The sequence below is a fragment of the Engraulis encrasicolus genome, chromosome 16 (assembly GCF_034702125.1).
Source record: "Engraulis encrasicolus isolate BLACKSEA-1 chromosome 16, IST_EnEncr_1.0, whole genome shotgun sequence".
NCBI lineage: Eukaryota > Metazoa > Chordata > Actinopteri > Clupeiformes > Engraulidae > Engraulis > Engraulis encrasicolus.
In genome coordinates, this window is record NC_085872.1 from 30,020,634 (window position 1) to 30,047,561 (window position 26,928).

At 45.9% G+C, this 26,928-nt stretch overlaps 1 protein-coding gene across 3 annotated transcripts in view; it reads left to right on the forward strand.

Moving 5' to 3' along the window:
* The window catches only part of cables1 (Cdk5 and Abl enzyme substrate 1), a 26,817-nt gene extending 470 nt beyond the window's left edge, over window positions 1–26,347 (forward strand). The window contains exons 1-10 of one of the 3 annotated variants that reach the window (XM_063219341.1): window positions 1–229; window positions 9,122–9,193; window positions 9,536–9,628; window positions 11,616–11,693; window positions 16,489–16,594; window positions 17,142–17,301; window positions 17,982–18,085; window positions 20,679–20,785; window positions 22,044–22,251; window positions 23,261–26,346. The exon at window positions 1–229 is cut by the window's left edge and continues 470 nt beyond it. In XM_063219341.1, the coding sequence (XP_063075411.1) occupies window positions 1–229; window positions 9,122–9,193; window positions 9,536–9,628; window positions 11,616–11,693; window positions 16,489–16,594; window positions 17,142–17,301; window positions 17,982–18,085; window positions 20,679–20,785; window positions 22,044–22,251; window positions 23,261–23,401 (1,298 nt within the window). In that variant the 3' untranslated portion in view covers window positions 23,402–26,346. Of the gene's footprint in view, window positions 230–9,121; window positions 9,194–9,535; window positions 9,629–11,615; window positions 11,694–16,488; window positions 16,595–17,141; window positions 17,302–17,981; window positions 18,086–20,678; window positions 20,786–22,043; window positions 22,252–23,260 lie in introns of all 3 variants that reach the window. The other 2 variants (XM_063219343.1, XM_063219344.1) reach the window with 2 other exon arrangements.
* The last annotated feature ends 581 nt before the right edge of the window (window positions 26,348–26,928 follow it).

Sequence of the window (26,928 nt, forward strand, 5' to 3'; positions counted from 1 at the left end):
CCTCCACGGGTGCTGATGCGGAAGGCGATGCGTTCTCTTGCGGGACACCGGGGGGACAGTCTGTGTTCAGCTCTCCTTTCTCCGCAGTGCCAGCCGCGACCCGAGGGAGGCTTCAGACCTATACTCAGGGAATTCTACCTGCTGCCTATGCCAGACAGTCCTCGCAGAGCCACTGCTGTCTGGAAGGTGGTCAGATAGGCACTGCAGCTCTGGAGCTGCAGAGATCCAGGTAAACATCATTTTTCCCTAAGAGACCAAACACAAACACCAAACTGTATGCCCCTCGATCTATTTTACAGGCCATGTTCAGTGTATTGTAGACCGCAGCAGTCAAGAATGAGGACAACTGACACATCCAGACAGGACATGTTATGCTTTTAGAAAGGTGAAGCAAGGGTAGCCTATGGCATGCATGCTTTATACTGCTCTTTAGTTGCTGTCATGCGTTTACCTTTATTTTCTGGAAGTTTACTTTGTACACCATGCATGATGCATCTTTGAGATTTACTCAGTAGCTCAAAGGCAAAGCCACAAGTCATTGATGGGTCTACACATGCCCTTGCATTGCCACTGCCCCAGTCAGACTTCAGTGTCATCTCGTAAATGTTTGGGACAGCATGCATGTAGAATGCATGTCCCTGCCTGGTGGGGTGCTTGTTGTGGCATTCCATTCTCCCATCCCAAACAGTTAAGCTCAGGCCATTAGGCAGCCGGTGGTCATACAAGTGGTCAGCTGCAAAGCAGGCTGTGTTTTTCTTGTTTCTTTTTTTTTTTTTTTTGGTAAGTGCTGCCTTCAAAAGTGGTGCAATGGTTGGCCGAACTGCTCCGCTTCATTTGAGAAGATTTGCGATGGGTTTATTTTCAGTGACTTGTGGAATGATGACTATTTAGCCTCTGAGGAGAAATAAAGCAGGAGGTTCCGCTATTTCTAACATGCAAACCTTCACACAGGTGTTTTTTAGAGCATAAACCAACTCAGCAGTTGCTTTGCATGAATGACCAGTGTTGAGGTAAACACTGTTAGAAACCATACCCCAGTCCGCCTGCTCCAAGCAGTCATTTCATTCAGTAGAGTAGAGCATAATTTTATCTGGGCAAATTCCCCTGGCAAATCCATTCCATGACAAAGCTTTCTAGGGTTCTGATTACAAATGATGTCATAGCAGCGGCAGCAGCAGCCTTTGCCTGGGGACTTTCTGTTCACCCGTTTGTTGGACTGAATGCCTGTCTGCAATCTGAGCAAATCATGCTCTGATCTGTTTTTTTTCCCTCCACTGTTTTGTCTTGCACTGTGGCCAGTGTAGCCAACAACTTCTGTTTTGCAGCCAGTGGTATGGCATTGCAAGCCTCCTTTTACAAATGCAAGAGATGGACATATCATTTTCTGGGTTGTGTGTCGGCCTTGGCAGCTCAGACCCAAAACACTGGTCAATGAGGGAATAGAATTTACACAGGATCTCAGATCCGACACACACGCACACGCACACAGAAAGACATGATACAATGATAGACAACAGGCACATGGTATATATGCATGCATGCACAGAAGTGTTGTATATTTCAAACACAATGATTTTTTTTAACCTGTGAACTCTGCGCAAGTGCATCTCTGTGTGTGTCTTTATGTTTGTTTAAACTAATAACCACCCGCTACCAGTCATTTTTTTGTTCCAAGCCTCACCCAGCTGCAGGTCTTGCCTGCTGGAACAACAGCTCTCAGTGCAGAGAGGTGCGAGGCAGAGGTGGGAGGATCATTCCCGGGGCCACGCCACCTCTCTTTTTTTTCTCTCTCTCTCTCTTTCTCTCTCTCTCTTTCTCTCTCTCTCTCTCTCTCTCTCTCTCTCTCTTTCTTTCTTTCTTTCTTTCTTTCTTTCTTTCTTTCTTTCTTTCTTTCTTTCTTTCTTTCTTTCTTTCTCTCTCTCTCTCTCTCTCTCTCTCTCTCTCTCTCTCTCTCTCTCTGGCTGCCCGTCTGAACACGTCTGGCCCTGGGCCGCCGCCCGTCAGCAGCCCTCTACCTCTCTGCTCTTCTCTATTCCTCCTCTCTCTTCTCTCTCTCTTCCTCTCATTTCTCAGCACTCGTCCCATGGACACTTTGTGCAACGCACTGACATCTGCTGTTGGCGATTCTGTCGGCAGTTGGGGCCCAAAACCGTCACACAGGCAGTGATAGACACACCCACCCAAAAAAGTGTGTGTGTGTGCGCGTGTGTGTGTTTTCATGATTATGCAGGGCAGTTGGAAAGAGAATGTCACAAACACAGTTACACGTACACAAATTGTGTGTGCGTACTGCGTACACATGCATGAGAGACACAAAGCAAAGAGATGGCTAGAAAGAGACAGATAGGGTCACTGACAGACAGTTTAAAACAAGCAGCTCTGTTTGGCTGGCTGGCTGGACAAATTTCGCCATAGCCGTGTCATTTCTCCTGCCCCTGCGTGTCTAGCCTAAGGCGGATATAGTATAAGAGTTGACACATACGTGTTCACAGACCTCTACCGTTGCGTGGTTCCTGAGGGAAGGCACAGGCGTGATTATTATGTATTGACAGTAGTGTTGCCAGATGTGTGTGATCAAATCCCACCCAAATGGTGCTCAAATGCGGCCTGGAGGCGTTGAATTCCACCCAATTTCAATTTTGTATTGATTTCTATGGGCCTGAAAACTGCAGAAAAACCAGCCAAATGGAGACGGCTATCCCAAGCAGCCCAATTGGGCGGATAATTGCCCAATCTGGCAGCACTGATTGACAGCCAAGTAACCACTGCACCATTGAAGCCTCCCCTGTTTACTCTTAAGAGGCTTGGCTTTGTCTGTTGATATTGTTGGCCACTGGTTTATCTGATTATGTTGAAATCGCGATAAGTGGTGCAATTGCAAACAAAAGGCCCGGGTCACAACAGCATTTAACGTTCCCCTTCGAGAAAGGTGACCTACTCAGCAGAGAATACATATTTATGAATGAACCCTAGAATTTACCTCAGTAATTATAATGCGCTTCTCTTTTGCCATTAGACATTGATGCTAATTTAACGTCATGTCCTTGCATGCTGAGACAGTGGGTAGATTCCAATTTGTGAACTCCCATCCTCGGTTGGTGCTTGTGGCCTTGTTTTTCACAGACGCCCTGCCTCCATGGAGAAAACAATAAAGTTTCCCCGCTGTCAGCCTAGCCACAACAGCTTTTGGGGGACTATTCTTCATTCACCACCTCGTTTGCAAATGAGAAGATGACAAAGATGTGCAAGATATTGAAATACAATTCTGGTGTCACTAGTGACGTCATCAGGAGGCCACAAGGAGGCAAGGGAGGACGGGAGTCTCCATATTGGAATCCAACCAGTCTGTCAGTCTGGTGTAGCAGCCCTTCCCTCCCTTCCCTCCTCTTCCCTTCCCAAGCTGTCAGACTGCTTGCGTGCCTGGTGTGTTGATAAGGGTGGTGACCTACTGTCTTGTCCTCAGGCTCCACAGGTTCATGTATGTTTGCATCTCGTGATGTTTGTGCTCGTCATGTTTGGGTGCTCAGTCACTGTCAGATTTCATGCCTCAGGTGGGTGATGTTTGTGTGTCTGGATAAAAGGTGAATAGTGCAGAAGAATCGTGACACCTTGTTGCAACTAGGTCTTTGATTCTCTCTGTGTCTCTCTGTGTCTCTCTCTGTCTCTCTCTCTGTCTCTCTCTCTCTCTCTCTCTCTCTCTCTCTCTCTCTCTCTCTCTCTCTCTCTCTCTCTCCATCTCTCATTCTCTCCATCTCTCATTCTCTACCTCCACACACATACTCACACAGTAGTGTGTGTGTACAGAGCGCTTTTGTGAGCTTCTTGGCCAGTGTTCAGTTCAGTACTCTGCAGTGTGTGTGTGTGCGCGTGGCATGTGTATGTGCGACACATGATGTGAGTGTGTGTGAGTGCGCAGCACCTGCTTTACACCTGCTGTCTTTTCTGAGAGCAGTGCAGGACATAAACAGCCTGTAACTTTAGAGCACGCTGGCCTGTGTGCTCAGTGCATGCCCTTCATTGTTGTTTTTTGCTTTTGTTACAGTGTCCCAGAGAAATATGAAACTGTGTATGTGTGTGTGTCTGTGGTTGTCTGTGTCTGTGTCTGTGTGTGTGTGTGTGCGCGTGTGTGTGTCTGTGTGTGCGTCTGTATGTGTGTATATCTTTGTGAGTCAACAGGGCGCAGGCACAGTGAATTTCACCCTCTTTTCTTCCGTCTTTGAACACACTTCTGTCTGATGTATCTTTGGTCTTCTTATCAATGCAACTTTTGCTGGGATGAGAATTTGTGAATGAAAACATTTGCTAAAGGTCCTCCACAACAATTCCTCTTCACTAAATGGGAGGTGTGGCAGTTGGAGTGGTAGCAAATTCACAAGGGGCTTCTGCTTTACAGCTGATGCTGAAACTGGGATCTTCTTAGTGGACAGATTAACAAACTGCTCCTATTTTTTCCCCAGTCACATTTTGTAAACAGAGAATATGTTATGAATATGTGAGGAATCCAGATGGCAGATTGAGTTGCTGTCCGAACTTACCATAGCACACAGTGGCTGTTAAAGGCCCTTTTCCGTGCTCATTGTAAAGAGGCTAGTCTGCTGCAACAGCATGTTTCTCTCAGAAGCAGTGGTAGGCCAACTGCATGCACACATTACTAATGACGTCTTGCTCCCAGATCTCAGATTTCAACCCCTCTGAGAGAGGGTGAATGTACAGTCTCCCTCCCTCGACTGGCACAGATGCTGGCAACATGCAGAGTGCTGGTTACAGGCCTATAAAGGAGACAAAAAGTACAGCAAGATGTGGATCACCTCGGCCTGAAAAGGCCCTTGTGGAGCGCAGTGTGTTGGGTAAAGCGTGGCTGGACAGGACAGGGTTCCTGGGCCGTGGCGATGGGAGCTCCTGGCCCTTTTGAACTGTTCACACAGCGTCTGGCTTGTTCTCATGGGGGGCAGGTGGTGAAACACGAATGCAGGTTCCTGCTGGCAGAACCGAGGCAGGATGCCCAGGACCACCCCCCCATCTCCTGCCCTCCGCTCAGCACATCCCTCCTTCCTCTCCTCCTCCACTACTCCCCCGTCTCCTCAGTTCTTCCAGTATCCACTTCCTGTCTCTGAGCAGCCAGACAGGGAGCTCGCCTCTCTCCCGGCCAGGAACACTTCAGGCCTTCAGATGAGCTGCCAGCATGCTAAGGAGAGGAGACTGTGGCATACCGAATGCTCTCTCTAAGACTCTCTCCTTATTTCTTTCTGTCATTCACACTGTGACTCTCTCTCTCTCTCTCTCTGTCTCTCTGTCTCTCTGTCTCTCTCTCTCTCTCTCTCTCTCTCTCTCTCTCTCTCTCTCTCTCTCTCTCTCTCTCTCTCTCTCTCTCGTCTATCTCTTTGTCTTCCTCTCTGCATTTGTTTATGCTGACACATTGAGCACAAACAGAGACACATGCACAATTATCCACTTTGTCATAGGAAATGAATACAACTTTAAATTCCTGGCCAATTCTGCGTCTTCCGTTATGACAGCCGTGGGAAAACAGTGTTACGGGCTATTGTCAGATCTCCTCACTGGCACAGGTTAGTTGTGGCAAGCCTGAGGAATTTGGTGAGATTGGATCATGTCCGTTTCATTATACTGTGGCTGAGTGAAGCCATGGATGCCATTTTTTGTGAGGTTACATAAGCCTGGAACAGACTGTTCAAGAAAGCAATCATCAGAAAGCAAAGGCAGTCTGAATGTAGGCATTCCAAAATAATATGTTTATGTGGTCTGGTTAGTTCCCAGTGGAAATAAAGACATTGAATGGAAAGACTTGAATGGAAAAATGTTTCCGTTTTGAGCTGTCACAAACGAACACTGGTTGCCTGTTCTTGGTCTCTTAGGCTTTTGGGAAGCAAGACGTTGGAACAACAGATGTTTGAATCCCCCACCTCCTGAATAATTTTATTTCAAAACAAGGCACTTTTATATTGTAAGCAGCATCCCATTATGCTAGATTGGATTGGTATGTGGTTTGAAAAATAAAAATGGCAATCTACCAACCGGTATTGGCTCTTGTAATTTTAGATTAGTTATTGTTCTTGGAACTAAACTGAACTCCAAATCATTCTGAAGATTTTGATCAAAGCTTTGCAACATGTCATGCCAATGTTGGCTTGGTGCAATTGTCAAGGATTTGTACAATTCCTAGAAATGTGTCGGGCTAGCCCCTGGAAAAGAGGAAATAACAGCAAGTAAGCTTCCTTATTCTTTGTAGGGAAGAATAATCTTTAGGGGTTCATCTTCAGTTCTCGCTCTCGCTAGGTTGTTCCATTACTCACGAGGGTCAAATAGGAAAAACCAGTCCTGAAATGATTCATCAGACTCTTCTCAAATGAAAATAAGAAAAGACACGTCTATTGTCAATGAGTAATGCGCGGCCGAGGTTATGGCATTTTCCATTGTTTTCATTATCAGTAGAAACATCACCAGCAAACCCTTCTGTGGCGAAATTGCAGGGGCAAGATCCAGGACAGATTCTCGGCAGTCCAATGTCTGACAATGCTAGCAGCTACACTTGTGGAATGAAAGCTGCTACTGCTGCTGCTGCTGTTGTTATTGTTTTAATGCGTGACCGATGGCACACTGGAATCTGTGTAAAGTGTCGTTGCTCTTGGCTGTGCGTCAGTGTGACGAGGGCCTGTGCACAGACATCTCTTAGCCTCATCCTCACGTTCCTGTAACCCGAGGTGGTCACTGAGGCTCATGTTTGTCTGTGGTCACAAGAACACGCAAGTTAAGGGAAAAAAATCTGAACTGTATGGTTCATGCTAGCAGTTGGCCTCCAGTTACCATACATTGTTTTCCTTGCTTCTTACAAAGACAGGATTTGATTTCATAGACTTACCCCTGAATCCTACATTTAAGTGAAAGCGTGAAAGCCCATTGGGAAACTCCAACTCCCATTGTCATTGTGACACAGCACTCCACAGCACACAAGTGAACACTGCACACTGCACACAACGAAATTACATTTATGCCTCACCCGTGCAAGGGGGCAGCCCTCAGTGGCGCCCCATGGGGAGCAGTGCGGTGGGACGGTACCACGCTCAGGGTACTTCAGTCATGGAGGAGGATGGGGGAGAGCACTAGTTGATTACTCCCCCCACCAACCTGGCGGGTCGGGAGTCGAACCGGCAACCTCTGGGTGCAAGTCTGACGCCCTAACCGCTCACCCGTGACTGCCCGCTTAAATGTCATTCAAAAAGCACTGCATAGGTGTTTGAATAATTGGTTATTTATAAAGCCGGCCATGCAGTCATGCGTATCGTATGCATGCTGTTTAATGCTGTACATAATGGTAATGTTGATTGTTTAGAGACACACAGGTAAAAGTTGCCAAATATAACCAGATGGCCAAACAGAAAACAAGACTTATTGGGTTTGGGTCAATTTTACACAATAAAGACATTAACCTAGAACCATTGACCCGGTAAGCCTCTCAAAAGGGCTTAATCAGGTCCCTTGGCAGCACAGCACTGTATGTAATTATTCAGCCTTTTAACCCTCACAGTAAGCTCATGGCTCACTCCAGCGTGAAAGGTCAGCAGATCTGACCCCTTGACACTTTATGCCAATGTTAGTGGATTGCTTCCCCCCATCTAGCTGCAGAGTCAGGGTTTGTGTGTGTGTGCATGTGTGTGCATGTGTGTGCGTGTGTGTGTGTGTGTGTGTGTGTGTGTGTGTGTGTGTGTGTGCGTGGATGTTCATGTCTGTCTACACAACAGCCCTTGCCCAGAATATGGAAGCCTAACACAGTGACCCAATCTGCACCATGAACCACTTCAGTCAATCAAGGGGGAAGCGAGATGGAGTGTAATTTGATTGTCTGCTAAGCTTGGATGTCTAGGGCTTGTTGTTTTGTTGTTGCACTGAACCACGGACTGTTGCTCTCAAGATAGCAGGGCTAGATACTAGTGGAAGGCAGAGCAGGAGGCTGCTTATGATTGGTCTTCCTCACGGAGAGCGCTCTCATCAATCACACCCACCCATAGAGGTGACCTTCGAACCAGAGCAGTCGGCAACAGCCAAGGAATCAATCACTCCCTATGGACATGGCAGCACAGGGCGTTGGTCTGTGGCCATCACCTCTCTCCTCTCCTCTCCTCTCCTCTCCTCTCCTCTCCTCTCCTGCTCTCCTCACCTCTGCTCTCCTCTCCTCTCCTCTCCTCTATTTTACCTGACCATTATGCCCTGACACACTTCTACAAGCCTGTCTGTCATATAAGCAGGACCTACTGTAACTGGTCAAAGTCCTACTCACAGACCCAGGTATAGTGCCAGTCTTTTGTTGTCAAAGACAAAAGAAGTGACTTTGCCCCACCTTGGGTGTTTCTGTTTAAGCACTGTACATACCCTGCAGTGCAGAGTTCAGACTTCAAGAACATTGTGCTGTTTGGCTAGAAGCAGCAGTAATAACTTGAAGAGTTCCAGTAATAACGATAACAATAACAAACAATGGCAATAACTATCCTGACATCTTTAATTGGTCACTTAGAAGTATGCATGCTTCTACCAGCCACTCTCTAAAACGGCTACATTGTAGCTTAACTCCCAATATGGATGGATTGTGGAAAGGAAGGAATGGGGGTATTTTCTCCATATCTCACACTGACTGATTAAATTGATTTCTCACTCTGTAGAATTGAAACGCCATAAACACTAAATCAATGAGGTAAACGTTGGATCAATGAGTAGACATTCATAGCTCTCACTCACACATAGCTTGCACTGCAATGAGTCCCTGTGTTGCTGTTAGCTTACCTAAGTCACACATACATACTATGTCTGCTTGTCAACAGTGCTGACTCGATCCATTGTTTGTGTCCAGCCAGGTAGAGACTAACACAGATGCAGTAGGCTGGTGTCACTCACAACACATAGGATCGACTATCCTATACTGCTGAATTTATTTGATGCTATTTGTCAAAACACAAGCTGATGTTGTCTACGTTTAAAATCTACAGTGCCATCAAGAAGGTCTCTTAAACTATTTTATTTAGTGAGAGACTGCCTAGTAACCCGCATCCCAGCGTGCCAGCTGTCCCCTTCTGTCAGTCTGATTCTCTGTGGTTATTATTGCTTTGCACAGGCGGAGACTCATCTCCCAGCGATCGTCGCTGGAGACGTTGGAGGACATTGAGGAGAATGCTCCACTTCGCAGGTACAGTAGAGCAGGGCTTTTCACTTTTCATTGGGGGCTGGGAAGCCCGAGGGGGGCCGCGAGGGGGTGCTAGTGCGGCCATGGCAGTTTGTCAGGAAAAGTAAACTGAATAACTAACATAAAACAATATAAACTATAAGCGAAACAATATTCCCATTAGTTAGGAACAGAATCTATTGCACCTCTGAATGTTCTACCATTATCGTTATTATTGTATATACAGTGGGACACGGCCTCAAAGGCCTTCTGTATGGTTGTGAGAGAGGATGCACAGAAAAAAATAGCCTCTCCTCTCCTCTCCTCTCCTCTCCTCTCCTCTCCTCTCCTCTCCGCTCCTCTCAGGTGCCGAACCTTGTCGGGTTCACCACGACCAAAGAGCTTCAAGAAGGTCCACTTCATCAAGAACATGAGGCAGCATGACATGCGCAATGGAAGGTATGCCCACTGCAGCAAGCACATTTTTTGAAAGTATTGTCATGATTATTATTTTAATCAGTGTATAAATTTGAATATGCTTATTCCACAGAGACACCCGTCAGCCTGGCTTTTAATTGTATGCACATTAACCTACTGCTGAACCAGCTGTAATAAACGGGTGATACGAAATGACCTTCCCCTTGCCACACCCATATGAGCCAGGCACAAGTAGTACAGCCTGTCCTGTAGGCTGTGTAGTACTGTAGGCCTGGCCAGGCAGAGTGCACTGCATGCAGATTTACTGTTGAACCTGTTTAGAGATAATGCCCTCTTTGTTATCTAATGACCCGCATGCTGTTAAGTCATATTCATGACGTCTTGGCTGTTGCATTTTAAACACACAGTGTATTGAGGAGCAAGAGCGCTGTCTAGTTATCTTGTCTTGCACATGTTATGGGACAGTGTTTACGGTGTCTCCTAGCCATTCTAATGTCTTAGTAGTTTTTTTCACACACAACACACAACTCACTCTATATGTTTATAGCTATCGTGTACATCTTCAGAGGTGCTTTGCATGTGTTTACATGGTGTAAAAAGATAGTAGAGCTCACGCAAAATAGATAAGAAAATACAGTACTAGTCACCCACATTGTGATGATGTGTTGTGACGTCTCACTTGAGATCTGAAATGTTAAATTTTTGAAAAGCAGAGGAATTGGGGAAATTGTTCTCAAAAATGACATTGATTTTCTTGCACAATGTTTATATTTCACATATAAACAAGATCTCAAATCAGTCACATTTAATGTTTTGATTTGCCCTAATTTATAGATGTCAAAAATAATATTAGGAATTATGATCATTTGAAAGTTCAAATTCTGTAAGTTCAGCTTATGTGTTATGTAATAGTTTTCTACCTGTGATTTTCCACTCTGTCTGAAGAAGATGAGAGACAAGTATTGCAGGTGAGGTTTTAAATAAGGTGCTTTGAGGTCTGCAGAGTATGGGTCATGCACAGGTGGTTGTGGAATGTGGTTTTAACCTTCTGCGTCTTGGTTAGGGTTCACAACCAACTCTGTTAGGCAGTGAGAAGCTTTTGTTTGAAATTATTGACTGTTGTTTGCTTTGTTTTGTGGCCACAGTGGTTAGTTAGTCCTGTATTACTGCTGTGTCAGGTTTGTGTTTAACACAGTCATAGCATTACACTGTCTCTGAAAAAGAAGTCAGAAGAAAGGTTTGGCAAGCAAGAAAAGCATGGCTCTGTCTGCGAAAGACACTGCCTTGTTTGGTCGTAAATAATAGATAGATTGGGGTTAGGGGAGACTGAATATGGAGCTGTTGTCCTGTTTCAGGTGGCTTTGGAAAGTGGTTGGAGGAAATGTGATGGCTACAGGCCATCTGTAGAGTTTGCCGATTTGTTTGTTTGTTAGTTGACTTGTTTTTTTACAACAAATGTGGAATCCTGAGAAGGGTGGCTACAGAAATGTATATTTTCTTATTTGTGATATGATATGTGCAGTTGAATATAACATCTGCTCTACATGTTTATCACTTAATTACAAAGCAAATACTTCTATCAAAGAAGAATTAGTAAGGCAAAATATGATAAAATATTAATTAACATTCAAGGATTGCAAAAACACATCCTAGAAGGACCGACAACGCACACCCCCTAAGACAACAGAGCTGGATAAATGTTTCCTTTATTTATTTTTCTCAGTTGTGTACTCCTTTTTTCTGTTTTTGTTTTGTTTATTTATTTTTTTCCTTTTTTTCACACACAGGTTCACACTTAATTTCAACAGTCCTCACAGATTCACAAAACCAAAGCCCTGAGTCCACATCACCGGGCTAAATAAATGTTATGGACTGTAGAAATTGAGTCTTTTTCATTTCCGATTTTCACCATTTTTTATATTTCACCTCTACACTTCTGTTCCTGTGACTGCTGCACTTCACATTTAGGGACCGCTTTAATTAGTTTATTTATCATTTTGTCTTATAGGATAGTCCTTGTCAGTGGCAGAAGATCCTTCTATAGTGTTTTTTCTGTCCTGCCCTATCGAGATTGTAGCCAAGCAGGGTATGTATTCTTCAGCATGCAAACCTCCTTTATTTCCAGTGTCCCATCTCTCTCCCCCTCTCCCCTACACTCCTCCCTTTCCTGCCCTTATCCTCCCCTGCCATCCTCCCTCGCTGCTCTCATTTTGTTTCATGTATAAATGCACCTCTTTCCAGAGGAGCCCTGAAGCATATAACAATCTCATGTTATGCAAGTCATCTTTTATTAACACAACAGTACTGACAGTAATGGACTCAAGTCTAAAGGGCTGATGTAGGGGCACCTTCTGACAACACTCACTGTCCAGCAGCCTCTCTCTCTCTCTTGACATGTCCAAGCCTCATCTTCAGGCAGCACTCCTTTTGTCATGCTTTCTCTCTCTCTCTCTTTCTCTCCCTCTCTCTCTTTCTCTCTCCCTCTCTCTCTCTGTCTCTCTCGGCCTTTCTCCTTCTCTGGCATGCCCGCATCACACTGACATGTTTAAAAAGATGGGTGGATGCCTGGCAGCCAATCTTTTCTGCTACTCTTTAATCCATCAGCTAGAGTTTGGATATTTCCACTTGGTAGGGGCTAACCAACTTTGTTGTGCTGTGTCATCCTGATGTACAAGTGCGCACCGCTTGACGTTTCAACTGGCCCTCCTTCCTCTTCTGCCTCGCTGCAGCCTGTGCTCTCCTTTTTTTGCTTTTTCCCTCCAAACTCTGTAACATCGGTGTACCCTCCCAGCAAAGCAAACCTTCAGTTCTGTAGAAAAAGAAAATAAACAAGTCACTTGGTGGTGAAAGCTAGCACTTCGCTTGCCCCTTGCTCCTTCTCTGGCCTTGCTGTTTTTGCTTTGAAGATGGAAGTTAACAATGCAGATATTCACCCCCCCCCCCTTCTTACCACAACCCAACACCAAACACCCACCACTGGCCTCCAACTCACTCACTCAGGGAGTGTTTGTGTATACGCTCGGCCTTCACTCTGAAACAATGGTGAATGGAGGGGGTACATTATTTCACAAGAGACGGCTGGGGAGGATGTAGAGAGATGGGGTAGAGATGGAAAGAGAGCAAGGCCAGACAAAAAAGGGAGAGACAGAGAGAGAGAGATGAAAGCCAATGAATGCATCCTTTCATGAACTATCGAGTGTCTGCTTTAAATCCACATATCGACACTGTTGTTGCTCTGTGGGAAAGAGAGGCAATTTCAAAATGCGGCTGCACAATTATCCCAAAGCCCTCCCCTCCTCCTTCCCACTCACTCGCCCTCCTTTTTCATCGAGTTCCTCGGCAGTCTCGTCAGGAAGTAGCCAAGGGAAGACCCCTTGCTGCATTTGGCAGCCCAGTGCTGAGCTGGCACTGTGAACTGTGGACTCATTTGTTCCCCCCCCCACCACCACCTCCACCTCCACCACTTCCATTCCCACCCCCAAACCACACATCTCTCTCTCCTCTCTGCTCGCTCAGTACCCCGCTCACTTACACTCATGCACCTCTGCTCCGAGTGCAGACTCTGGCACCTGGCCTGGTCATAGCTATGCCATGCGGTGGCCTGCTGTGTTGACTGGGAAAGGGGAAAGAAAAGAAAAGGAAAAGGGAAAAAAATGTCTTGATAGTAGGGCTTGACATTAACTTTTCACTCACAGGCCACTGTGGCTAGTGGTTTTCCCAAGTCACTAGACATTCAGCTATTCTACTAGCCACAAATTTGATATTGTTTTTATTGTTTTTTTAAATCATGATACTGTACATCTAACCTCTGATGATGAGGTACTAAAGCAAGAAGATGAGTGCATAGCTTTCTAGATGGAAATAAATCAAACAAATTGAAACTTTTTTCTTGGAACTTAAATACAAACAATTGATATACGGTGCAAGGGGCAACCCACATAATATAGGCTACTCTGATATGCCATACCAAGGAATATGATGCCTTTCAAATTTTCTAGTTACCGGTGCATTGACATTATTACCATCCACAGCTAAGTTTTAACAGTATTTGGCCTGTTTGCAGGTGCCAATGTCAAACCCTGCTTGCTAGACGTTGGTTGGGTGCCCGCTTCGTATTGGTTAGATCAGTGGTTCTCAACCTTTTTTGAACGAACGCCCCCTTCACAAGCCTCCAAACGCCCCCTTGACCTCATCATAAACCCGACAACGCCCCCCTTAGTATTAAAAAATTAAATGGACTTATGCCCCACAATGGCAACTAAGCACCGCCCCTTCTCAGCAGTATCCTTCTCAACACCGCCCCTAGAGCTCCCCAACGCCCCCTGGGGGGCTGTACCACCCCTGTTGAGAAACACTAGGTTAGATGTAGGTCAGTCACGTCCACGTCCCCTTCGGAGCACTTTTGGTGTCCTTCCTCGCGTTCCTGTTTCTATCTATGTGACAAGTGCTCTGGCTGGTGATTACTTTTTTTTACATTTATGGCCTAGTTTGAATGATTGATTTCTGTAAATGAGATGACTGTTGGAGTGCTAATTGGCCCTGGCCCCGGGAGGGAGGTAGCACACCACACACACACACACACACACACACACACACACACACACACACACACACACACACACACACACACACACCCACATCTACACCTACACACACACACACACACACACACACACACACACACACACACACACACACACACACACACACACACACACACACACACACACACACACACACACACACACACACACACACACACACAGCATAGTGTGAGGATGAGACGGGCTGCTATTGTCCTGCTTTTCAAGGCCGGTTGCTTCGCTCATGGACAGGTGAAGGGGGCCGCCCCTCCCTCCTTCTGGAAGTTCTAGAGTTACTACTCGCCCTGGTGTTCCGCACCAACGTCCTCTCAGGCTTGTCTCTCGGCCTCCTCCCTCTCTGTCTGCTCGTGTCTTCCTCCCTCTGTCTCTGGCTCCCCTCTCTGCTGTATGTGTATGTGCTCCATGCATTACCGTGGGAAAGAAGATGGTGGTGGTGTTGGGAGGAGTAGTAGTAGCAGTAGTAGTGTTGTTTATGAAGGTTCCTCCAGGTAATCGTAGTCAAAAGTTTAGTGGTAGTCAACTGAATTTCTATTTCTCTAGCTTGTAAGACGTTTCATTTCGTCCACTGAGAGACTTCATCAGTTCTCTTCCGGATGTGGGAATTATCAGAAAGGATGAAATGGACCTGATGAAGTCCCTCCATGGAAGAGATGAAAAATCTTTCAAGTTTCAAAAATGAAATTCAGTTGCTTTCTGCTCCACTGTATGAGAAGTAGTAGTGGTGGTGTTAGAGTCAGGGTGCGGGGTGGTGGAGGTGGAGGTGGAGGTGGAGGTGGAGGTGGAGGTGGAGGTGGGCAGATTGGCTGCTTCGTTCCTTTTTGTCTGTCCTGCCTTAATGATTGCTCACGCTGACAGGCCAGCAGCGTTTTAGCGACGACGTAACCCGATCATGCTGAAAACAACCGTGTCACGGTCAAGGTGCCAGACTTGGCGCCTCGCGTAGATACATAGAGATGCTCTTTGCGTCAGTTTAGGCAGCCCCTACCGCTTGCCACGTGTCTCGGCCTGGATGTAAATACAGACGACTGACTGCTTGTGCAGTGCTGAGTAAAATCACCTTCTTTGATAATATCTCGCAGCAGGAGCTTGAAAACTGTTTACAATAGACCTAGATGTGCTAGCTTTCAAAACGTGATGTCTGGAAAAAAGAAAAACCCTTCAGGACAGTGCTGAAATTCAGTTCTGTTTGTGACAGGAGCACGTATTTACTTACGACACTTTGTCTATTGACTTATTTGGATACTGTTGCCTCAAGGAAGTCTGTCCACAAAGGCCAAGTCACATGCAAGATATTAGTTATCAGTTTTAGTTTACGAGATTTGGCACATTTAACCCTCTTCTCTCTTGGCCACCAGCCAAGGCTTGGAGGCAAACATGATTATATGACGACCAGGCACCAGTCTGTGATATGTTGATAGTATCATTAGCTTTGTCTTGGAGGAGTTATCTTTTCGAGTCACATGTGCAAAGTACACACAGAACAACAGTTAAGAAATTTGAGGAAGCAGAACTTCCCCTTATCTTTCACAAAAGTTGTTTCCTTGGTGCTAGAGAAGACAGTTAGACACCCAAAAACTTCCTGCCTGCTCCGTTTCCTGTGCTTTTATTTCCTGCGCACTCACGTCTATCGCAGAGGATTTTAAATCAGGACATGCTTTCCAAACGTGACGTCTCGTGAAAACCGCCGCACGGGACAGGGCTCAAATTCAATTCATATCTGTTCTGCTTTCCGTTAAGTATGCAGTATGGAATCTGGAGCAGACTTATGGAATGTGACACAATGGTGACGCAATGGGCCTAACTATAACAGTTTGCATTCCTACAGACAGCGCCACTGCCACAATGAAAAATGTCCCATTTCCTTGCCTGCTGCTGCTGCTGGCACAGTGCGCGAGACGTCTGACTCAATCCTCTCAAACCTTTTGCAATTCAGCCCCTCCGCCCCTCCCAGAAATGCACTAATCTGCCCCAGAGGACCTGTTTTAAAATCTCAGCCCTGATGCCTCTTCTCCTTTTGCTTGGGAAACATGGAAAAGCTTTCTGCCGGGGTGCTGTTGGGAGGGTTGGGCCGGGTCATCGGGTGTAGATGTGGGTGTGGGGCGTAGCGGGGCTTCTCCAGGGGTGCAGACGCTGTGGTGGTGTGGGTGCTTGGGGAGATTGCAACGGCAGCTGCAGAGGGACATTATTAGGGGTGGTACTTGTGGTGGTGGTGGTGGTGGTGAAAGTGGCCATGTTGTGGAGTTTGCAAAGCTAACGGGATGGGTCTTGCCTCAACAGGGATGTCAAAATGGAGAGCGGGCGCCAGCGACACCCCTCGGGCGGCGTGAGTGCCAAGGAGATGGTGATCGGCCTGGAGGGCGTGGAACTCGGGGCAGATGGCAAGGTGAGGGAGGGCGCCTGGAAAACACACTCGTTCGCTCACTAGCTCAGTCTCTCTCGCTCTCTTTCTTTCTTTCCTTCTTTCTTCCTTTCTTTCTTTCTTTCTTTCTTTCTTTCTTTCTTTCTTTCTTTCTTTCTTTCTTTCTTTCTCTCTCACTCTCTCTCTCTCACTCTCTACCCCTCCCCCTCCCTCCCTCCGTCTCTCTCTCTCTCACTGTTCCACTCGCAGCCACACTGGGATATGATGCCTCTAGTTTCAAGCTCAACTGAAAGCAAATATTGAGTGTCCCGCTTAAGAGTCATGAAAGAAGATTCAGCACCCATCCTCGAGTTAAGCGTTCCTCGCAATAGAGTAGACTTCTGTGGATTAGATGTACTGTAGGCTAAACTATTCTGTTCCCCCTCTACTTCTGTACTGTGACTATACACTAGTCTGTGCGGATTACCAGCAATGCTGTGTATCTCTATTTGTTTGTGCACACAACCATCCTTGTGTGTGTGTGTGTGTGTGTGTGTGTGTTCATGCTTGTGTTGATTTTCTTCCCCTGCAGACGGTATCGTACACACAGTTCCTGTACCCGACCAATGTGCTCGGAGGGTACAGGAGGAACACCATTGACTCCACCTCGTCCTTCTCGCAGTCTCGCAACGCCAGCCACCGGAGTCTCATCCTGGCACGTGCCAACAGCAACCAGAGCAGCCTTGACACAGGTGTGTGAGGGCGGGCATTTGTCGGTGTGTGTGTTTGTGTGTGTTTGTGTGTGTTTGTGTGAGCCCACGCGTGCGTGCGTGCGTGCGTGCGTGCGTGCGTGCGTGTGCGTGTGCGCGTGTGTGTGTGTGCACGCGTGTGTGTGTGTGTGTGCGCGCATGTGTTCGTGCTTGTGCTTCTGCCACCAAGGCACTCCCAGCCTGATACCTTGTCTCTCCTTTCTGCCCTGACGTTCCCTCCTCACGTGTCTGTCTCCTGACCTTATGGCTGTTCACTCGACTCTGCCAATGCATGTCACGATACACAATAGCCGACTGAAGACCGTGTGCTGGCATTGTTAGTGATGAATAAAGCGCTAGCAGCATAGCGATAATCGAGATAGTAGCACCGTGTTAATGTGTTGCGGAATGTGCAAGGTACTGATAAATTCCAGATAGTCTCTAGATGCTGTGATCATGATTCCTATTACAGTTAAAGAACAAACAATGTGCAGTGCATTTTATTATTGTTGTTTGACTTAACTGCTAACATTGCAGGGGCCTCAAAATGAGGACTCCAGGCTCTTCTATTAGATGATTTACCTCTTAACTTAACCCTGTTTACTCCTGAACCAGCTTCTTAGTGTAGGCCCCAGGTGATCAACAATGTGTGTCTCTCTGTGCGTATGTCTTGCGGTCACCAGGGAATGACTTGGGAGACTTCAGGGAGTACGACCCGAATCTCCTTGACGACCCTCAGTGGCCGTGTGGGAAGCACAAGCGGGTGCTCATATTCCCTTCCTACATGGTGAGTTTGGGGCTACTGCGGGGAACCATTGTGGCACAACACAGCACATAACATCACAGGGGCAGAGAGAGTAGATAGAGAGAGGTTCCATTGGCCCATTGTTTCCGGGTTCTATTATTGCAAGGGGGAGTGAGGGGAAATCCCCCTTTAGGCAGACCTAAGGACTGTTCTATTCAATGCTAGGAGTATTATGACACGCCCCTTTAGGCAGACCGGAACCTGGTCATGTTAGGTGCCCATAGCAACCTATAACAATGGCATATCTCTATATACTTAAAGAATCTCTGACAGGGGTCTTTTCCAAAATGGTGGCTTGCTTGCTAAGGAAGGAAGCGATCAAACAGAGAAAAATCGGAATCTTCGCTTCCTTCCTTCATCTATGTTTTATGTGGGATTCAGCACCTAGTTAAAATCTGTATTTATCAGTATCAATAGTGTGAGCGTGCCTCCTCCACTCTATAGGCTTGGATACTCACCCAGCGAGGTGAGGTCAGAGAGCGCTGTAAATCTCCTAATATGAGAGACTTTGGCACTCTATTAGTAGATGCACTATGCTAAAATACCCTGGTAAGTGATTAAACCTGATTTCTGGAACACACCCCTATACATCACAGGGCAGCACAACACAGTACAGCGCACAGCACACTGCACAGCAGAGCACATCACAGTACAATGCAGCACAATGCGCATCACGGCATAACAGCTGCATCACAGCGCAGCACAACACATTCTTCTACCATCCATCACATGTTCAGACTTGTTTGTCGGTAAACTAGGCGTGCGTCTTGAGATGCGGAGGTCCCAGGGTCACTTACTCATCTCCAATTGTTTTCACTTGACTTTGCTTGGCTGTTTTGGATGGCCGTGGCCTTGAGCCGGAGACACAAGCCTTTGGTCATCTGCCTGTGCCCATGTGCGATAACTTTGCGTAAGCTTGTTTGTGTTCCCGCTGTTCGTTCGAGTACACGGTGTACGTACGCATTCATTCGAGCAGAGGTGTGCAGGGGCGCGCCCACCCAGTTGTTGCCGTTTCATTGAGCCAGGAATGCCAGTGTTTTTCCTGTCTTTGTCATTCCAAAAAACGCATCACTTCCAACCAGCTCGCCCGCTCACCAGGCTCAATGACGGGGGAGTCATGCGGCCTAGCATCTAGCATGCACTGCCCACATTCCCCACCGGTCAGCCATTAGCTTAGGCAAACAGTAGGGAGAGGCCAGGGTTACGCTACTACAGCCTCTAGCCATTCACTCACTAGCTCTGCTCTGGCCAGAGATTGTCCATGTAAACAATAGGGTGAAGGGTTTCTAGACTGTTAGTTTGTACGCCTGCATGTGATCAAGTGGGAACATCAACCCAACAAAAACACTGCTAGACAAAAAGGCTGACGTGTGTGCGTGTCTGGCGCGCCGGTTGACGCAACATGGCTACATGGTTTCGTGATGTTTCAACCCGCGGAGCTGTAAATCAGCGATCGGATCCGCTCGTCTCGCTCGCTCTCGGAATGACCCTCGCAGCTTGCCGTCTGTCCTCTCCGCAACCCCACTCCCCCCCTGCCCAATCAAGAGCCTCGGTCATCTCGCCTGAGGAGACTTGTTTTTGTGTTCCTCTGGTTTTTTGGCCGTGGCGTAAAAGGCTTTTTTTCTCCCATGCACCAGCTGAGAGGAGACAGTGGGCCTGGATGGTGTTTACATAACACCACTCTCCCGTCTCTCTTCCCATGCTACCCAGCCCCTCTTTGTTCTTTTTGCTGGAGAGCAAGACACACATAGTACTTGAATTTGTTTGGGACGGACACAAAAAGAAATGAATTTGTTTCTCCCCCCCCGGCCCCCCCTACTCTTCTTCTCCCAGAGCTGAAAATAGTTTTCCATTGTAGTCAGCCTACCACAGTGTTTTGCCAGTTAAGCCAGGAGTGCTTGGTCCTCAATAGGGTCCCATTGTAAGGGCATCTCTTCCATTGATGTTCATGGAGAGTGGGCTTTCAAAACACATTCCTGTGCTTCCATTCAGAAGTTAAGTGAGATTAAGTGCAAGATCTGTAGTGTTTGTATTGCCTTTAGTGTTGTTGTTTTTTTTCCATTTCTAACTACAGTGAGGTCATTTAAACGCAGTGCTCAAATTAAATTGGGATTTATGTCTAGGCGCCCCATTCCATTTTGTGGTAGTGCTCCAAAAATAGAGAAATATTTTGTCACTACTTATTGATATTCCTTAGCTCACTAATGCAGGTAAAGCAAGACTACTACTCAGTTAATGGACAATATCATGACACAGCAATTTGAAGTTTGAAAATACCTCTCATCCACAGCTTGAGATTGCACCCTATCTCGAGATGGTGTTATCAGTTAACAGAAAGACAACACGGGGAGCACACACTTGTTTTTTTCCCCCCCGAAAGTGTGATGTTTTGATGGCGCGCTTTGTGCCGGACTGGCGGATTGTGAAACGGGAGCCCGATGACCTGTGCCCTGACACTCTAGCCTGTTACCTCATGGAAAAGGACTGCTTGCTGTGTCCCTCTTGAGGAGAGCCTGAGCTGCCCATTAACCCAAGTCCCAAAAACCAAAACCCGTCTCTCTGCCTCTGCCCACAGACCACAGTCATCGAATACGTCAAGCCCTCTGACCTCAAGAAGGACATGAACGAGACATTCAAGGACAAGTTCCCGCACATTCGGCTGACCTTGAGCAAAATACGCAGGTAAAAAAACAGGTGGAGAAGGACAGAAATGAAACGAGGGCAATTTCATACGTGCAGTTTCACATATTTAAACTTCAAAGCATCACGAAATGTCCTAGACAGTGCTTGGCAAAAGAAAACAAGCCTTTTGAACTCTTGGCAAGTGTGCATACGGGTGTGTGCAGTAATTTTGAGAGGGTTTTGCAACTCATCCAAAAGGCTTCTAGTTCAGCTGTGACATTGGACAATCTCCCACTTATTCCAATCTGTCAGCTTTACCCACGGCTTGACAGGAGCTGAATTTAAGAAGCGGATCAGCTGGAAGGGGTTGGCAGTAATGTTGTAAAAAAAAAACTAAAAAAAACCCTAGTTTGCCTGCCTAAGTCTGTCAGTTTTAACTCACGGGTGTATGCTTAAATAGTGTCAGACTAGGATGCTATGCTTATAGTTCTGTAGCATATAGGACTTGCTGGTTTTGACAGTATAATAATAATAATAATACATAGGATTTGTATAGCGCTTTTCTAGACACTCAAAGATGCTTTACAGACCATTTAACAGTACAAGTACTCAAATCCTCAATAAGCAGCCATGATCCTGATAACAACCTTGAGTAGAGTTGCAATTATTGCAGCCAGTGGGAAAGACTAAGTTTAGCCTAAAGTGGCAATTTTGTTATTACATTTTATTGACCTTGCAGCCCTAGTAGCCTGGTTGACTAGACGTGTGTGTGTGTGTGTGTGTGTGTGCATATGTGCGCCTGTGTGTGTCTGTTTGCGTGCGTCTGTGTGTGTGTGTGTGTTTGCGTGCGCCTGTCTGTGTGTGTGCTTGTGTGTGTGTGCGTGCGTGTGTGCATGCGCTTGTGTGTGTGCGCGCGTCTGTGTGTGTGTGTGTGTGTGTGTGTGTGTGTGTGTGTGTGTGTGTGTGTGTGTGTGTGTGTGTGTGTGTGTGTGTGTGTGTGTGTGTCTGTGTGTGTGTGTATGTGTGTGTATGTGTGTGTGTTTGCGTTCGCCTGTGTGTGTGTATGTGTTTGCGTGCATCTATGTGTGTGTGCCTGTGTGTGTGTGTGTGTGTGTGTGTGTGTGTGTGTGTGTGTGTGTGTGTGTGGTGTGTGTGTGTGTGTGTTTGCGTGCGCCTGTGTGTGTGTGTGTGTGTGTGTGTGTGTGTGTGTGTGTGTGTGTGTGTGTGTGTGTGTGTGTGTGTTTGAGTGCGCCTGTGTGTGTGTGTGTGTGTTTGCGTGCATCTATGTGTGTGTGCCTGTGTGTGTGTGTGTGTCCAGTCTGAAGAGGGAGATGCGTAAGCTGGTGCAGGAGGAGTGTGGCTACGAGGAGCCCACGGTGGCCATGGCCTTCGTCTACTTCGAGAAGCTGGTGCTGCAGGGCAAGCTCAACAAGCAGAACCGCAAGCTCTGCGCCGGCGCCTGCGTGCTGCTCGCCGCCAAGATCGGCGGAGACCTCAAGAAGCACGACGTCAAACTGCTCATAGACGTGAGTGTCGACTTGGATACAGTGTTCTGTTGTATCTGTATTCCGACAGTGTTTTTTTTAACTCAGTGTTTTTAACGCATTGTTTCTAGCACATAGTACTAGTAGGAGATACACTTTTTTTTTAAAGGTGCACTGTGTACGATGGTGGTCAGACTAGGTATTGGAACTATACTGTTCAGTGAAATTGTGCTGTCTATGGCCAAATTTGATCTTTTCAGGAATATGTACTAATTAATGAAGTAATATTTGCTAGTATGCCAGAGTAAAGTAAGTATTTCAACTAAAAATGCCTATTTCTGGAAATTCAAAATGGAGGACCATGGAGAAGATCCTGCTTTTCATGTATGAAAAGTGCAATTTTCCCAGTCATAATAAATACTTTTATAGAATTTGATGGTGATGGTAAGTATTCATGAAAAAGGTAACATTAGTGAATGGGTAGCATGCATTCTGGAAATAAACGAATGAAAATATAACACACTGCACCTTTAAGAAGCATAAGGTCAAGCTCCTCTTCGACGTGAGAGTCGACTTGGACATGGTGTTCTTGTTGGACCCATCTCCACACTCAGTATTGTTGCAGGGTTTTTCCTTCCACACACAATCAGAGCAGCAGCAGCAGTAGTAGTAGTAGTAGTAGAGATGCTTTATTAATCCAGAAGGAAGTTAAGGCGGGTGTCTAGTGGACATGCTCCTGCTTTATAGCTGATGTTTTACCACTGTTTTTGGTTCGTACCTAAGTAAATGATTACTCTTTAAATTATACTTGCTTAATGACAAATACCTGTAGCTGTAATGTTATGCATGTGATTGAGTGGACTTGTGTGCGAGTGTGAGAGATCTATGCTAAACAGACACGCCCATTTGTCACATTGTACACATCGTACTCAAGGTTCCTCTTGGGTGTCTGATTTAAAATGAATGAGCACATGGTGTGTCTGTCTCTCTCTGACTGTCCCTCCCGGCTTCTCTCTCTCTCTCCCTCTTGTCTTGCCCCCTTGGCCACCAGAAACTGGAGGAGCGGTTTCGGGTGAACCGCCGCGAGCTGATTGCCTTCGAGTTCCCGGTGCTGGTGGCGCTGGAGTTCAACCTGCACCTGCCGGAGCACGAGGTCATGCCCCACTACAGACGGCTGCTGCAGGCCTCCTAGCACCAGCTCCCCGTCAGGGGAGGCTCCCGGCCCGGCCCCGGCCCGGCCCGCTACGCCTCCTCTGATCTCCTCCTTGCCACTACCACACCGTTCCCCGATTACCACCCCTGGAAAACGCTATGCCCCTGCTGTAGCTCCCACCTGTTCTGTTCACCCCTCTCCACCTCTGTTATTCCCCTGGAAACGCCTCCTTCCCTGCTCCCTTTTCCCCTGATCACCATAGCAACACTATCACCAACTCCCCCCGCTCCAGCTCACCTGTCCTGATCATCCCTGAAAAAGCGCTACCCTCTCCACCTCTCTTGATGCCCTGGTAATGCCCACCTTCTCTGCTACACCTCTTTTGATCACCCCAACCAATGACATCCCCCTTCTCTTGATTTCCCTAGTAACAACAACAACAACAACAACAACAACAACAACAACAACAACAACTCTCTCTGTTCGTATCACCCGTGGCAACACCACTAATTGCCTCGGCCTGCCCAGACTACCCCATCCTGTCCTCTTGATCCCTACACCCCCAACCCCAACCTGCATACAGAAATGAACACGCCTTCGTAATAATTATAGAACCCCATCTAACAGCTGAAGGGACATGCATCTGAACAACTGATCATTTATGCAGACTTTTTTTAAGTGGGGAAGGAAATGTGAAAAGGGATTCCCCTACCCAAGCACCCCCTCTCTCTCCAAAGCTGATTCATGTTTTTTTTATTATTATTTTATGGTTGTGAACAAACAACAAAATATCCATTGTGCACATTTGGCCTGGCATATTTCCTTCCTTGCCACCCAGGCTATTGCACCCTTCCCCGTGCTCAGTGGTCAGGTATGGTACTGGCTGCAGGCCTCTGTGTGCGCATGTCATGTTAGTGTCTGCATGGCATGGCAAGGCATGTTGACACACTGTTCAAGCGGCAGCACCCCCAAACTCTTTAAAGATGCTCTCAATTAATTATTATGACTATTCCAAAGTTGAATAACTGTAATCACAACCTACTTAGCAAAGCTTTTCCTCTTCTTTTTTGTTATTGTTGTCATGGCTTGTTGCCTTACTTCCCATTGCCGAGTCAATCTGAGTCTTTGCCAGAGTTGGATGCGACATGACTGTTACATAGAACAGTGATTTCACACAAGTGGAAAAAAAAAACATTCATCTCATTCTCACATCACTAGAAGTGCACTTTTCTGTCTTGGTTTTGCTGACCAGACCTGTGTGTCAAATATAGTGTGTGTGGGTGTTTGCCTGTGCAGGAACATGTGTGTATGTGAGAGTGCTACAGCCGAGAGTTCTGAAACTGGTCCTTAACGTCTTGAGACAAGGAGCTAGTATTTTCATTCTAAATACTGAATTGAATTATTTTTTTTCCATGACTTTCATGTTTCACATGTTCACTTGTATCTAACAAAAAACTTGGATTTTACATAGGCTTCCTGTGGAGCCAAATCTTTCGATTGTTCTTATCACCAATCATTTGTTTCATTTAAACGAGACACTATTTTTCTTTTTCATTTTCTCTCTTGAGGGAGGAGATCGGCAGCCTAGCCTCTGTGGAATTTTTATACTCTTGTAAGTAGTGCTTTGACGCACACGGAGTCCCTGAATCTCTTTTTTTCTACTAGTGTGTACTGACTTAGAGCATTTGGTGAACTAGGCCCTACGGCGTTCGGTATGTTCTCCTGGACCCTGCGCTCTATGTTAGAGTGGATTATCAGCACGCTTTACTGTGCTACATGGGAGTCGGGCAGGAGGCACCGGGAACGAGCTCGCTAGCAGCCCACATCAATGACGATGTTGATGTAGATGATGATGATGATGATGGTGATGAGGACAGCTGCTGAAGATGCATCATATGTAGTAGACAGAGATCAAAGGAGACAGAGGTCCACTGTCTGATTCTTTTATAAGCTACAGTCTTAAAGAAAATGCCCTCTGGAAGCATCGTTGCAATGTTAACTGGAATGCTGGTGTTCAATCCGGTTCTCAAAGGACAAAGATGTTCACGCTGTTCGTGGACTAGATGTTTTGTTGATTTATTTCTTTTTTTTTTGCTCTAAGAGGTTGTCTTGAATCCATGATGTAAGTCAATTTTGTTTGTTTTGGAATCAGTGTTTCACTGGGAATGCGTGGTCATCTCTCTTCTCTGACAGTGGTGGGAGTCAAAGTTTCATGACGAAATCGAAAAGGAATATCGATTCATTTTTCTCAGATGTTTGTGGTTTTAAAAAATATGGTTACCAGCATTCAATCTCCATTCAAGTTTTTTCAAGGTTTTTTTGTTTGTTTCTGTGGCTACTTTTGATTTTTTAAGATAGTTGTATAAATCAGTATGTTAAATGCTACAGATTTGCCAGATTGCCAATCAACATTCTGTTAGTGTGAAAAAAATACATATTGTACCTTTGTAGGGCACGTTCAGATTTTACATTTACTTTACTTTGGAAAAACCAAAAGTAATATGTCAATCGTTGGAATAGAATTTGGCTTCAGGACACGCACTTTAGATCTTTGTGATAAAGTAATTTTATCCACTCATACATGTAAATACATACATATTCTTAAAAATATGTATGTGTTTGCTTATGTAAAATATATAAATATATATATATATATGCTCAAGAGTGTGTGCCTGCGTGTATGTTTGTGAGTGCGGTTGCGTGGGTGTAAATATGCTGCTTTGCTTGTTCAATAAAAAAAAGATGATTCAAATCCTGCTGTGCAGTACTTATTGAAAGACTCTTCCTGTGTTTTTGCTTCTGTTTGGCGTTGCTTACTGTACAGGGTGCCACACTGTCCTGTGGGAGGGGAGGAACCCCCGCTCAAGCCCCCACAGCTGACGGCTCCACACCCAGCAGCACCAGTCCCATGAGCACACTCTCACAATAAGACTCTGGGGACTCTAGAAAGACACACAAAGACCAAATGATGAAAGACACACTGTGCTATTATTGTTGAGACTAGATGTATTATTTGTCAGAAACTTTGTTTGACTACCTCAGGTTTACTGACGTGATGTCACATTTTCAAAGTTTTAGGAATATGTATTATACTATAAGACGTATATTCTTTATTTTAATTATTTGGGGTTTCATATTGTGTTCTCCAGAGACTGTTTTGGCATCTTTGTTTTGGGGGATTGCCAAGACCAAAAATAAATAAATAAACATTACAAATCGTGGGCTCCATTGGTGTAAGACCCCAAAACTGCAGCTTTCCACTCAATTTCAATGTGGTTTTAGGGAATTATGTGTGCATTGAGTCAATCTTCATGCAATGTGGTCAGTTTGTTCTCAAAATATTGGCTGAATGCAGTCATTGCTGAACCCTTGAGAGACTGAATCCATATTTTTAAACCATATGTTTCAATAGATTAGTGGTAAGATGTAATTTCAGTTCAAAATTACAGTTCCCTGGCTTGTATGTGAAAAACCTGGATCTGTCTCAAGCTGCTGCCATAGTGATTATACACATATGATGCAGGTCTTACACTGTTTTTATTTAATTATGGAGGGGGGGGGGGTGC